The sequence below is a fragment of the Mobula birostris genome, chromosome 3 (genome assembly GCF_030028105.1).
Source record: "Mobula birostris isolate sMobBir1 chromosome 3, sMobBir1.hap1, whole genome shotgun sequence".
Classification (NCBI taxonomy): Eukaryota; Metazoa; Chordata; class Chondrichthyes; order Myliobatiformes; family Myliobatidae; genus Mobula; species Mobula birostris.
This window is the reverse complement of record NC_092372.1, coordinates 178,153,794-178,168,046: the sequence shown is the minus strand read 5'-3', so window position 1 is coordinate 178,168,046 and position 14,253 is coordinate 178,153,794. Positions and strand designations below refer to the sequence as shown.

At 42.7% G+C, this 14,253-nt stretch overlaps 1 protein-coding gene across 3 annotated transcripts in view; it reads right to left on the bottom strand.

Moving 5' to 3' along the window:
• Window positions 1-5,119: 5,119 nt before the first annotated feature.
• The window catches only part of crot (carnitine O-octanoyltransferase), a 57,325-nt gene continuing 48,191 nt past the window's right edge, over window positions 5,120-14,253 (bottom strand). For all 3 annotated transcript variants that reach the window (XM_072253751.1, XM_072253752.1, XM_072253750.1), the window contains 4 exons: window positions 12,276-12,354; window positions 12,096-12,189; window positions 10,942-11,061; window positions 5,120-10,240 (listed from right to left, as the gene is read on the bottom strand). In XM_072253751.1, the coding sequence (XP_072109852.1) occupies window positions 10,120-10,240; window positions 10,942-11,061; window positions 12,096-12,189; window positions 12,276-12,354 (414 nt within the window). In that variant the 3' untranslated portion in view covers window positions 5,120-10,119. The remainder of the gene's footprint in view (window positions 10,241-10,941; window positions 11,062-12,095; window positions 12,190-12,275; window positions 12,355-14,253) is intronic.

Sequence of the window (14,253 nt, the reverse complement as noted above, 5' to 3'; positions counted from 1 at the left end):
GGCTGAACTTCAACAGATTCTGGGTTAGAGAATACCAAAGGTTCACCATCCTCTGAATGAAGACATTTTTCTTTGCATCAGTCCTAAACAACCTACCCTTCATAAACTCTGTTTCCTGATCCTAGACTCTTCAATCAGGAGCTCCAAATACAAAACAGACAGCCTTGACTAAAAGTCACAAATCGTGAAGTTAAACACTCTGCTCAGTTTCCCTGCTAATACTCTATTCTTCCACATTAACACGGAGGACTCATTCCTTAAAACAAATACTTGGATCTATTGGAAGAATCACTGTTGCTTTTCTTATGCATATATCCAATCGCAGCATGTTTCCACTGAAGTGCCTACAGGAAGACAATGGGCAATTATGAAAATCATGCATTGTGCGCACTGTTCCTTTGGCATGCCTGTGCTGCACTGGCTATTGATCATCCTGATCAGAGGGGTACTTTGTCATATAAACTATCATATTGAGGTGATATTTTGGCAATGTGAGAAGTGATTTTCTCTGTTACAATACAAATTGAAACTCTGGTCTGGCATTCTGTGGTCCAGAACTCCCATTGTCCGGCATGTTTTGAAAATATTCTGCACTAATAAAACATGTAGCTCCCCTGGCCACCCTCAGGGTCGCTCGGCTCGCTGTCGTCTAGGGAAACAGCCTCGGCCCCGCCAAACTGGGTAATCGTTGTGTGGATGCTGTGTGAGGTACCCCATCCCGCCCAAATAACAGACAATACACCAGATGCAATTAAATGATTTACAGTTTATAGATATTACTAATTCTATGACATTAATATGCATTTGATACAGAGAGGAAAGTAATGGGGAAAAAAAGGCGCCAACACTTATCAAAGTTCAATCTCTTCGTGCACAAAAACCGTTGGAGCTCAAGGACCTTCTTCACCCTGCGACCCCCTCGGACCACCTCGACCGGCCGCCTGGGACCAACAACGGTGGTCGACCAGACGCTCCACACGAGTCCGTCTCCGTCTCCGTCTCCTCGCCGAGCGTCCCGCTCGGGGTCCGACCCCGTTAGCGGACTCACAGCACCTGGTCCATCCTCTGTCTCGCTCTCCCGCCTTCTGCCCCCAAACCCCCTCGCAAACAGTATCTTCAAATACACCAAAACCATAACAACTATCCCAATTGGTTTATAGCACCCTCTTATCACCCTCTAAACCACAATAAGCTGCTAGCACAAACTTTCTCAGCGTTTAACACAACAAAGCCGCATTCCCCAGATTAACATAACAAAAACGCCATTTTAATTAGCCTCCGCAGTAACATAAAAGTTGAAACCCCCTTACACTCTTCCCCCACCAAATAAAGTCATGTCCTCATGACTTCTAAATAACTCGCCACCCAGTCCTGCAGACACACAACACACACATACATAGATACACACAGTGACAGTGGTCCCCAAACAGTGGACCTTACTCCCGTCCCACGGGCGCTAAATAGGCCAACCTATCTGGGAGCTTCTTAACCCTCTGAGACCTCCGTACCCCCTCACCTAAACCCAAAAGGCTCAGACACTACTAGGGATACCTCGGGCCTGCTTGCCAACTCCTCTCTCACTCAGGCCACCACTACAGCTCGGAGCCCCCTGTCCCGTGTCCGGGGCCCCGCCTCTCCTCCTTCCTGGTCCTGCCGTAACACAGACTGCCCACAGCTAGCCCTCCTCACTACACCTGACTCAGTGGCAGAAGGGCCAAACGTCTCTTCCTCAATCACGGGGAAGTTAGCGAAAGGCAGCATGTTCCACATGTGCAGCACATCATCCTTCGAATCCGTATCCTTCCTCATTCCCTCGATCGATAGCTGCTGGTTAAGTTTCTCCAAACTGAAACATTTAGCCGGGGCTACCCTTTCAGCCTCCTGCAGTCGAGACGTCAGCTTCTTCGGGGCCTCCTTTAACTCTCGCTACAGCCTCAGCTGTTCTGACTCAGGGTTCCTGGCCATCTCAATCTGGGACGCAGTTACCCCACCAGCTTCTTCCTCCCTGACCTGAAAAGCAGCAGTTAAAGGATGTTCAGCCTCTGGTTGTTTCTTCCTGAGGGCGTCTTCCAGGTCAACTTTCAGTTTTTCCACTTCATTTAAACTCGCGATAGTCATCTTCAGGTTCCTTTCAAGCGTCCGCCTCCCTTTTCCGAGATCTGTCCACCATTTCTTTACCTCCTCGGGAGTGTAGTCAAACTCCCCTCCCTGGGCTCTTGGTTTTCTGTTGACCTTAGTCAGAACACTTCCTTGATCTTCCCCAACTTGTAAATCTTCCAATCTGTTCTGAATGGACGTCTTGAGTTTCTGCTGATCCCTTCGAAGGTGGGTCATTGTTTCTTCTCGCTGGATTAATTCGTCAGTATATGACCGCAGTGCGGTGCAAATCCCCTCTCTTCCCTGTGTCTCATTCAGATTGACGACCTGGGTTTCCATCCCCCGGTCCACCACCGTCTGACCCAACACCAGGAAGTTCAACTGGTATGTCGGGTCATTTTCCTCACATTGCACCAAACTCCTCCGGCCAAAAACTCCTCCACATTTGACACTTCGCTTCGGTCGCCCGGGCTCAGCCACTCGCCTTGCCTCATAGTCCCCCCAGGCAAATCCAAGCTCTAGGCAGTCATCCACATACGTCAAAACTCCACACACCTTCACTTCCCCCATGGTTTTCCTCATGCCCCGCGGGAAGGATGCAGGGGCTCCGGATATGCCCTTGGGCATCTTTTCGGATCGGAAGAATCCTAGGGAACTAGTAAAGGCCATCTTCGGCTCAACAGCCGCACTCCTCAGGATCTGGCAACATCCACCCCTCAGATGCAGCACATTAAACCACGTCGCATCATCCACACAAACGCTGCCTTCATCTTCCACGCCGCCAGGGTCCAGTTGCCGCGACCTCCCTCTCACTGAGGTGTCTTCAGCTGTCAACTCCCCTCCCTCGCGGTGGTTCGGAGCATCTACTAAGAGGGTCTCACCCTCAGCTACTTTCCCCAAGCCGTACCACCGCTGGGTCTCGTTTAAATTCGGTACCGGCTCAAGGCTGCTACACACGTCCTCAGAAGCAACTCGCCACGCTGGGTGCCCAGACAATGCCTCCATGAACTCTAGGGTCATTAACCAATCATCGTCTTCTGGTTAACTACTGCCACTAGTACCCAAAGTCTCCGGTGCCCTTGCAGTTGTCAAGGGTAAATGCTTCAGACACCGGTTGTAAAACGAACTGTCTAACAACTTGACCTGTGCCCCGGGGTGAAGGATGGCTTTAGAACCGCTTCCCTCTATCCATAACGTCACCCTGGGGCGTGGTCCCTCTAAGCCTTCAGGAATAGGGTCTTTTCCTTGCGGAAGTTCAGTGGTACATTGCTAGGAACGTGCTTCCCCAGAGACCGCAGGCCGTTCCCCCACTGGGCCTCCACTAAGTTTCCCGACACCTCAGCACCTGGTCCATCCTCTGTCTCGCTCTCCCGCCTTCTGCCCTCAAAACCCCTTGCAAACAGTATCTTCAAATACACCAAAACCATAACAACTATCCCAATTGGTTTATAGCACCCTCTTATCACCCTCTAAACCACAATAAGCTGCTAGCACAAACTTTCTCAACGTTTAACACAACAAAGCCGCATTCCCCAGATTAACATAACAAAAACGCCATTTTAATTAGCCTCCGCAGTAACATAAAAGTCGAAACCCCCTTACAAACAATTCAAAGGTCTATACTAATCTATAGCTAATTATCATACCAGAGCAACTTTTGTAATTTTCGTTGATAGATGTCCAAATTATTGTCTGATCTATAAAAAAAACATAGTGAGTGTCTATACTTGTAAAGAAGAGTCTTCCTACTCAGAGGAAGATGACTGGGAACAGTTTCTGTGGTCCTGCACCAGTTAGGTCCAAAGTACTGTCGTTGATTAGAGATTTTTAACCTATATTGAACATCGTTAGAAGGAAGGAGCACATCTGAAGGCAAAGATTTTTTGTTTGAAAGTAGACAGGTGACAAGGCATAAACACTAAAGCTAACAGGACCATAAGACCACACGATATAGGAGCAGAAGTAGGCCATTCAGCCCATTGAGTCTTCTCCACCATTCAATCATGGGCTCATCCAATTCTTCCAGTCATCCCCACTCCCCTGCCTTCTCCCCATACCCTTTGATGCCCTGGCTAATCAAGAACCTATCTATCTCTGCCTTAAATGCACCCAATGACTTGGCCTCCACAGCCACTTGTGGCAACAAATTCCACAGATTTACCACCCTCTGACTAAAGTAATTTCTCCATATCTCAGTTCTAAAAGGACATCCTTTATTCCTAAAGTCGTGCCCTCTTGTCCTAGAATCCCCTACCATGGGAAATAACTGCCATATCTAATCTGTTCAGGGCTTTTAACATTTGAAATGTTTCCATGAGATCCCTCCTCATTCTCCTGAAGTGCTTGAGAAGAACCCCAAGACAATTCTAAAACTGAGGAGGCAAGCTTGATAAATATACTTCAAGAGATTCACAAAGCCACTCGAGTTCACTCATTCATCTTTAGGTTGAAAGTTGCAGGCACACTCACATCCAGATTCTGCAAAGCCCCAATTAACTCAACCGAAGGCCATGATTGATGTTTCATAAAGATTTCTACCTGTCAATAAAATTATATATGTTATTTTTAATCTTCTCAAAATTAAGAATCAGCTTGACTATATAAAGAATGGTTTCATGTCTTCGGTATGTTTGAAGATGGTTCAAGGCAAATGAAGTATGCTTGTCATTTTTGATATTTTTGCAATCCAAGACTGCACCTTTAACAAACAGGAACATAGAGTGGTTACGTTTGTATAAACAGAAGTGACCTTAGATACTTATTGAGGATTAAAAATCAATCAGAAATCCAGGGAGGTCTTCCTTGTATTTTGAAATAAACACATGCAAGGCTTCAATTTAATCTCTTCACCGATATGATGTCAGCTTTCATTCTTTTGAGTGATTACTCCATAATTGACACCATATCAGTGTGTGTCTGATACGGTGTCTAAAGGACTGGTGTGGTATATGAACCCACAGTCTTCTGCTTCATCTAAAAATGAGCTGACACAAAGCAACTGTGATTAAATCAAGGAACCTTTATTTAATATTTCTTTCATGGGTGTGTGAGTCATGTAGAAATTAGCAAAAACATTACTATAAACAATAAACTCCAAAGAATTCCTAAATCAGAGAAGATTGAATGGAAAGAAATCCACATTCAATAGTTGCTGATCCTATCATTTACATCTTTCAAATCAAGCAACCAAATCACACACAATAATGTAGGATATAGTATCTGTGAAATTAGTTACAAGAGAAAAAATCCAGAATTATCACATATTTACCATCAAATGTTTGCATCTTTCTTTATAACACTTTGGGTACATTTAAACTGATTGTGAAATAAGCACAGATTTTGGGTCAAGCTAGGTCATTTCTTTTGTTTTCATTTTACCAACTATCATTGGCTATTCTTATTTAGTAGTCATTGCATGTCTGTGATAGCTCTATTTCTTTTAAATAAAAGACTCTTGTATTATGTATTTCACAGTTCACGTAACTATTTTCTATTTTCATTCGGTAGTGATTTTTCTTCAGGTAACAGAGATTATGTAAACAATTGCTACAGGCTATCTAAAATTTGACAAACAGTGCCCCACATTTTGCTTGAGCAAACTGCATCCTTCAGGACCTGAATTCTACAATATCAACTAACTTTTTCTCTGTTGGTATCAGGAGTTGCCATTTTGATGCGAATCATCTGTGAAATTGGCTTAGTTTTCTCATCCCGTTAGCACAGCTGTACAAGTCCTACAACTGGGCACATCATTACTTTTTTTTAAACTCCTTTGTTTAGATTCTCACTCACTAACTGCCTCATTAACCCCTCAATTCACTGTGGACATACATCTATTGATGCTTCTGGACATATCTTCAGTGATGCTCCTGGAATCATCGGGTATTTCAGGTCTTTCAACATCATACAACCTCCTCCAGGTGACCCAGCCGCGGCTGATCAGACCCCAGCTTGTGTCCAGATGGCTAGCTACTTACGACTCCATGGCTCCCCTCTTTTGAGCCACAGCCATCTTGAGGCCCTCTCTGCCGCATCGGTGGTACTGCGGATAGCTCTCCTCTTCCTCTCTCCCTCGATGCCCAAAATACTGAAGGCTCTAACTAAAGAATGGGCCTTTCACGACGCCACCTCCGATGCCACTCTGCCCGATGGAGGACTCTGATCTTCTTTCGTAGTATGCACATCAGCTGGGCCAAGCCAATGCGCTCCTCTTCTCCTGCCTCTTGTATTGGGACTTCAGTACTTTCATCTCCTGCCTGATGTTGTGGATCCTCAATGCTCTTTGGTTCTTTGAGTAAGATGTTTTGGAGCCTCCCTTCTCCTAACTGTTCCGCTGCGATACTGACAATAATTGTTGTCATGGCTTGCAGCTTCCTATCAACCCCTCCCTTCGCCGTTGCCTCCAGAATTTGGTTAACATCTTCATCAAACTGCTTCCACAGTGAAGTCATGTTAGCTGCAGGCCATTTGATCTGCCTCCTGTCAGACTTCATGTTAGAGGGATTAGTTTGCAACACTTGGAGGTTCCGGGTACAATTGGGTGACTCCAGGCCTGGCCCCTCCTTCGTCTCATCAGGTTGGACACCTGTGCATTGTGCTGCTCATGCTCCCGCCAAACACTTCATCCTCGCTTGGTGGATCTTCAAGCCGCGATCGTTCTTGCAGATTTTGCCACATGCACACTGCTTCCTCATCGTCGTTTGTTCATTGCCTGGGTCTGATGTCGTTGTGTCCATCCGACTGGGGTGCTCATCCTCCCCCCCCCCTCCCCTCGGGCACCCCTGGGGGTATCTTTTCCTTAGATTCTTTGTAGCTTTTGTGGGGGTCCTCCTCTCAGAGGACAGATTGGGTTGCCAGCCTGTTCTGCCCCAGTTGCTGTCTCTCCGGGCTGTCACCGACTCTCCAGTTGTCACCACTCTTTTCGCGGTTGTCACCCAGTCAAAGATCTCTACAACTTATCTCCATTGTGATCTTGGCCTCACCCCATGACAAATATTCTGTCTTATCCATCCTTTCCCAATCTTCTCCGCAACTTAAAAATAACTTGTTCCCCCCCCCACACTCTTTTTCCAGTTCTGATGAAGGGCCTCTGACCTGAAATATTGACTTGTTTCATTTTGCACAATTGCTGACCTACTGATTGACTTCAAAAATTTCTCTTTTCATTTATGGTCAATTTGCTCTTCATTGTCCATTAATATACAGTGCTTCTGTACCAAAGCATACTTTCAGTTTAGAGAAATGTAGCTATAAAAGGCAGATGGGATTTTATTTAAAAATACTCTGGCTCAAATTCATGTATTTGAAGAGTTCAATGCCACACTTCACCATATAGACAGTATGTTGCAGATGCATTGTCTCATAAGTGCCAAGGAAACAAGATTTCACAAATTTTGTGGAAGTCTATGAAAAGAAGATCAGCAGGTATTGTGATCAACAAGGAAATTCATTATGTGAAATAAAAGACTGGAAAAGGAGTCTTTCAGAGGTTAGAATTCACATTACCACATAAATTAGACAATGAAGCATGAAAGTGGCTGAAGGGGTGCTGTATGTTTAAGAGGTATGCATCAGCTTTGTAAACAATGGGAATTTTCAGCTACAGGCTAATAAACAGTCAAGATGGATATGAGATGCTATTTAAAATAAGCACAGAAGAATTGGGGAAAGTAAATGAATTTAAAGCATGCAGAGAAGGGACCGGCAGAAGCACATTCAGTAACAATTGAAAATAATTCAGCTGAAATATATTAAGAAAATCAAGGAAACTAAAACTGACTCAAGCAGGGAAAAGCGGAAAAGCTGTGTAAATGTGACCCTGTGACAGGGATGCTGAAGTCGGGGTAATCTATGCAGCAGGCTAATAATCAACAGATGAGTCACTCATTGTGATACACTGCCAACCGAGTTCATCAGCAGAAACTGGGGCTTTTCACTGGCCACAAAATCCTTTCTAAATTCATTTTTCCTCTTCTGATGGACATGGGCAATGAGCTAGAACAGGTAGAAAACAAATAGTAACAACGAAAAAAACATTCACTACATAATTCACCAGGTAGGCAATGTCATCAAGAGCCTGATATTACCAGAAGTTAAAACTATTGCTTGTCAGTAAATAGATTTTAACTTCCTTCAAATGTGAGGGGATCCAGGACTGCCCCTATTAACTGTTTTTTTAGAAAGACACAGAGAGACATTCATCATTGATGGTTTGTTTGGAAAGGAGAGAGAGAGAGACAGAGTTATTTACCACCGATATGTTGCTTTTGGAAGAGAGAGAGAGAGAGAGACAAAGAGTGACGGTTGGACTGTCATTTTAAGGCCTTGGAAGTAACTTTGGATTTTTACTGAGTTTGGAGTTGGAGACAGCACCGAACAGTTCATAAGTTGCTATGGTGACCAAAGGCGGTGTTATTTAATGGACACTCGATGTTATGATTTTCAGCAGGTTGTTGATATTTCTTCAAGGGCAGGTTGCCTGCTTGCATTTCTTTACAGATAGAGGAAGGAGGGACTCTTTGAGGAAGGAGGGGACTGATGCTCAGTCTGGTGAAATAAATGGGAGGTCAGATAACACAGACCTCAGACACATGATCTGGACACTGAATGAGCACTGTTGTGCCCGCAGAGGAAGTGGGTTTTGGAGGATCGATCAGGCGGATCGATTCCAAATTGCAATTCCAACGTAGGAGAAGGGGTTGACTGGTGGGGAGTGTCTATGTGTCCACCCTTGCCGGGGTGATGGTTCTACCACAGGAAAACCGGTTCCCCGGTTAAAGTCACAGTCGGTGACTTGTAAAGGAATTCGAAGGACGATGAGAAGATCGATGGTATCAGCTCACCTGAATGAATATATTTATATATTTCTCTCTCTCTCTCACACACACACACACACACACACATCACTACTCAATTCAATACCACTAACTGAACTTTACTCAACCTTGTAAGACTGTATCTTTTTAGCCCTAGACTTAAAGAAGCTTGGGTTTTCATACATATCTATTCCACACTTACTTTTGTATATAATCATTGCTAACCTGTTTGATTTATGTACATTTATACTACTGTATTGCGTAGTTACTAATAAATATTAGTAGTTGATAGCAATACGAGACTCCAAAGTGTTTTCCATCTCTGCTGGTTCTTTATTCCTGTCACAGGGTATGTGACACAAATAACAAAAGAGCCAGTCAATGGTGTAGTGGCATCCACACTGGACTTCAAGGCAAGTAGCCCTGGGTTTGAATATGGCCGGCACCTTGCATGCTTTCCATCCATGCTGGGTTGAGCATCGAGCTAGCAACTTGGCTCATTTTAAAAAGAAACAAACAAAAATGCTAAAGAAACAGCTAGGTTGCTGCCCGATGTGCCACAAGGTGTGGAAAGGAACAATGACAAATGACAAACGGAATTCAGATTTGCTTAACAGTCTGTGGTCATTTTGGTTACTCCATGCTTCATGCACACATTAATAGACTACGATCAACAATGCAACTGCAAGACACAGTTGTGAGTCAAACAATGTTCTATTGTCAGCTCTACCTAACAGAATTTTTATATCTGATGTTCTACTTTACACATTAAATATTTGATTATCTCTAAAATTATACTTACAAATTGTAAATACACTATTTCCTATCCTAGACAGTGTGCCTACTTCGTAGTTTCAGATCTATAAAATGTCTCTAAGAATTAATCAAGTTAGGTCCATCAAGATATAGTTAAAATTATTAATATTGGTATTTATTTGCTGATTAAACATGGTTAAAAATAAAATACAAAACTGCCCTGTATGTGAGAATCTGCATTGTTGCTGCACTTTTTGCATTGAATTTTGCATGGTTTCAAAAGTGTTGCATTGATTTTGTTTTGAATTACTACTTTTCAATATCAATATCCTGTTGTGTTTTGAGGCATCAACTTTACAGATGCACAGGGAATAATTACCAGAAGCCTAATGTATCTTGTTAAGGGTTAGCACTTTAGTATTTTTTTTGCAATTTTTTTTTCAGTCACCACTTAAAGCTGGGCTGTTGTTGTCAAGTCAAGCATTTCATGAAGGGACTGAACTAGCCCTTTGTACAGTTCTTCTGCATCGGTCTCTGGGTATGACTTCCAGGCAGAACAAACTATAACAATCCTATGTGGGGAGAAAAATAAAAGATATTTTACTATTAAAGCAGCTTTGTCTCCAGGTGTTGAAAATGCTTCATTATTTTACACAGATTATTATCTTCAGCTTGAAAATCTCGCAGAAAAAGTATACCATATTTTGATGCCATACCCATCTGTAAATTAAAATTAGGTGCTTGCACAATTATTTATTTAAAATTGTATGGTAACATATTTTGAGAATGTCTTCTTCAGGAACAGCAAAGAACATGCTATTATCAGGCTATGGTAAGCTCCTGAGAAATTTTACAGTACAGGGGCCAACATTCAAACATCCAATTATTCCATTTGCAGTTTGCACTTGCAATTTTTAGCTGTAAAAACTTAAATTAGAATCTGAATAATACACAGCACATCAAAAATGTATCATTATTCTTTCTAATCTACTATGCAATATCATTTTTTTTGTAACAGATGAGATTTCTACCTATCAGGAGTTTAAATCCCTTTCACTGAGCAGTTTGTGCAAGTTAACAATAACATTTTAACTCATTGATTTTACTACATTGTTTATATCTTTAGTTATTGCATTTGTCTAAAATTACAGCCAAAATAAGTAAACTCCAGACCACAGCAGTCTAATCTGTTGAATAAAAATCTGTCATGTACATTCAACTGTAGCATTGCTCATGTAATACAGATGATCTAAATCAGAAAAGTGACACTTGCCTATCTTCACGAATACTATAGAAAAATCCATAGCCATTGTAAACCATAGGAAGAACAGCACCCAGGACTGTAGTATATCCAACAAGGCTAGTTGAAAGAACAAAATTGCCTCCACCACCACTGTTAGAATGAAAGAAAAATAGCTTTATTGCAAATTAAAACTGGCATGGAAGTAGCGAGCAAAATGTTTTAAGTTGCCAAATACCCTATTGGACTTCTTGATGTCTTATTTTGGGGTAGGATAATACCAAACAGTCATTGATTTAGCAAAGTAATCAATCTGGTCTACAAGTCCTAGAAAGTGTAGTATTATTCCCCTTCATAAATACAGGTGTTATGTTAGTTATCCACCAGTTCTCTGACAATATATGTCTTTTTTTCTTGAATTATTAAATTTGGGCACATACCTCTGCTCTCTCCTTCCTAGGTGATTTTCATGTTCAACCATCAGGTTCAAAGGTCAAGTTTAATGTCAGAGAAATGTATACAATATACATCCCGAAGTGCTTTTTCTTCACGAAACATCCACGAAAACGGAGAAGTGCCCCAAAGAATGAATGACAGTCAAGTGTGAGAAAATCCCCCCCAGCTCCCCCCTCCCACGCATAAGCAGCAGTGAGCAATGATTCCCCCCCATCCCCACCGGCAAAAAGAAAGCAACCATCGGTTACCATCACCGAACCCAACCATGTGCTAAGCAATAGCAAAGACACAGACCCTGCAGTTACCCCATAAGCTTGGCATTTCATCCAAATTTGACAACCCACAGGTTCTCTCTCTCCCTAGCAAGGGAGAGGGAGGTGCCCCCACTTTTACAGCGGGCAGGAGACATAACAACAACCTGCTGGTTTACAATCTTAAAAGTCCGTTTCGTCGCTTTTTCAGGTCAAAGGTTCTTTCCTCTGTTTGATAATTTAATACCTGCCCTTGTTCTGTTTGAAATGGACTTCTCTCATTGTCCATCTCATCATCTTATGTCACGTCCACCTCTTCCACCTTGCTGGTAAATACTGAAGTGAAATAATGACTTAAAACATTTCTGTGTCTCCCAATGTGTACTGGCGGTGTTATGCTGTCTGTCCTTGCTGGTTATGAGTATGTTTCAGATAATGCAAGTCATGGCACTATTGTCTGTCTGGGAAAGAATGGGTTACCTTTTAGTAAAGGCAGGATCGGAAAAGATCTCTGGCACAGGAAGACCTTCCTCCTTAGCAATAAGAAGCAGACCCAGGAGGTGACGATCAAACCCTGAAGCATAAATTTAGTAACAAAATTATACGTAAAATCTACAATAACTTTGAAATTCAATTAGGATCAATCAACAAGTTATTTACCTTTACCATTCTGACATTCGGTCATCAATTTGTGATGCTTCATAAAGGATTTCTTCATCATCTGATGACGTTCCATCTTCTAGAATTTTAGGTAGTTAATGGAAAAAAGAATCAATATCAACAGTTGGAACTAGATATACCAAAAAAGGTTTTTAAATGGAGCCAAATTTAGTACAATTTAAAATATATTTATTCCATGTAATATGTTATCCTGGTTATACTGTTTAGTAATTTACTGTAAAACACTGTTAATCTGGCACAGTTAGAAATTTGATGGTGCCAGACTGGCAGATTTTCTGCTCTATTGAATATTATTCCAATTAACAGTCCAACACATTTTAATCTGTCCTGTTTTTAAAAAACATTACAAGGTTTGATGGCCTGTAGGGACAAGGTCCAGCACCTGACCGTGTGGTGTGCCAACAACAACCTGGCCCTTAACACCCAGAAGACCAAGGAGATCATTATGGACTTCAGGCATGCTAGGAGCCACACTCACGTCCCCACCTACATCAACGGAGCTGTAGTGCAGCGTGTATCAAGCTTCAAATTCCTTGGTGTCCACATTTTTGAGGATCTCACCTGGTCCCTGAATTCCTCCATCCTGATAAAAAGGCACAACAGGGCCTTTATTTCCTGTGGAGCATCAAGAAAGCTCACCTCTGTCCCAGGATACTGACGGACTTTTACCGCTGTACCACTGAGGGAATACTCACCAACTACATCTCAGTGTGGTATGGCTATTGTCCCGTATCAGATTGCAAAGCACTCCAGCGAGTGGTGAAAACTGCCCAGCGGATTATTGACACCCCATTGCCTACCATTGAGAACATCTACCATAAATGCTGCCTGGGCAGGGCAAAAAGCATTATCAAGGATGCATCTCACCCTAACCATGGACTTTTTACTCTCCTCCCATCCGGTAGGCGCTACAGAAGCCTCCGCTCCTGCACCAGCAGGCACAGGAAGGGCTTCTTCCCTGAGGCTGTGACCCTGCTGAACCTCACATCACAGCGCTAAGCAGTATTGCACCCATATTGTACTGTCTCAGTACTTTTATATTTGTGTGCTGTAGCACTTATTTTTTATTTGCAGTTATTTTGTAAATAATACTATTCTTTGCATTTCTGGTTAGATGCTAACTGCACTTCATTGGCTTTGTATCTGTACTCGGCACAATGACAATAAAGTTGAATCTAATCTAATCTAAAAGTAGAATAATAAATTTTCAAGGGACTATGGGAAACAGAACAAGGTGGATAGGAAAGGGGCCTTGATGAGTGCAAGGGTGAGTTGGGAGTAGGACCCCAGTGAGTGAAAAGGAGTACTGAAAGCTGAATGTTGGTGAGCCAGAAACAAGAACGTTGGATTTCCGATTAGTTGGATAAAGCAGTTTTATTGTACATCTGTTGACAGCTGAACAGCTGTGGAAAGACTAATGGAATGTTGGCAAGGATATGGAGTATAAAAGTAGGGAAGTGTGGAAGATTCAATGCAACTTTAGAGCACTACTGAAAATGCACCTGAAGTACTGCATACAGGTTTGACTTCCATATTTAAGGAAGAACATGCTTGTATTGAAAGAAGAGCAGAGAAGTTTCATAAGATCAATTCTTGAGACGAATGATGCCCTGCGATGGTCAGGGGCAACTACAGACATAGTGTACTAGCTGTCTACATGATACACAAGCCGGAGCAATATATGGAGAGTAAGCTGTTGCCCATGCAGCAGACTCCCCCTCTCCATGGGGCTGTGAATCGAAATGAACAGCAGAGACCAATACAGCGGCATTGTATGAGTTGCCAGTCAGTCTGGAACTCAACGTAAGGACACCAGCTCTGGATTTTACTTCCGGTTTTACTACCGAATACTTCCCTAAGAGTGGGTATAGCTGCAAGGCAGTGGAGGTTTGAAATCAGAATTTTCCTTCTCCTAGATGAGCTGCCAATTATGGCTAATGAGCCCCATCTTCCCGAT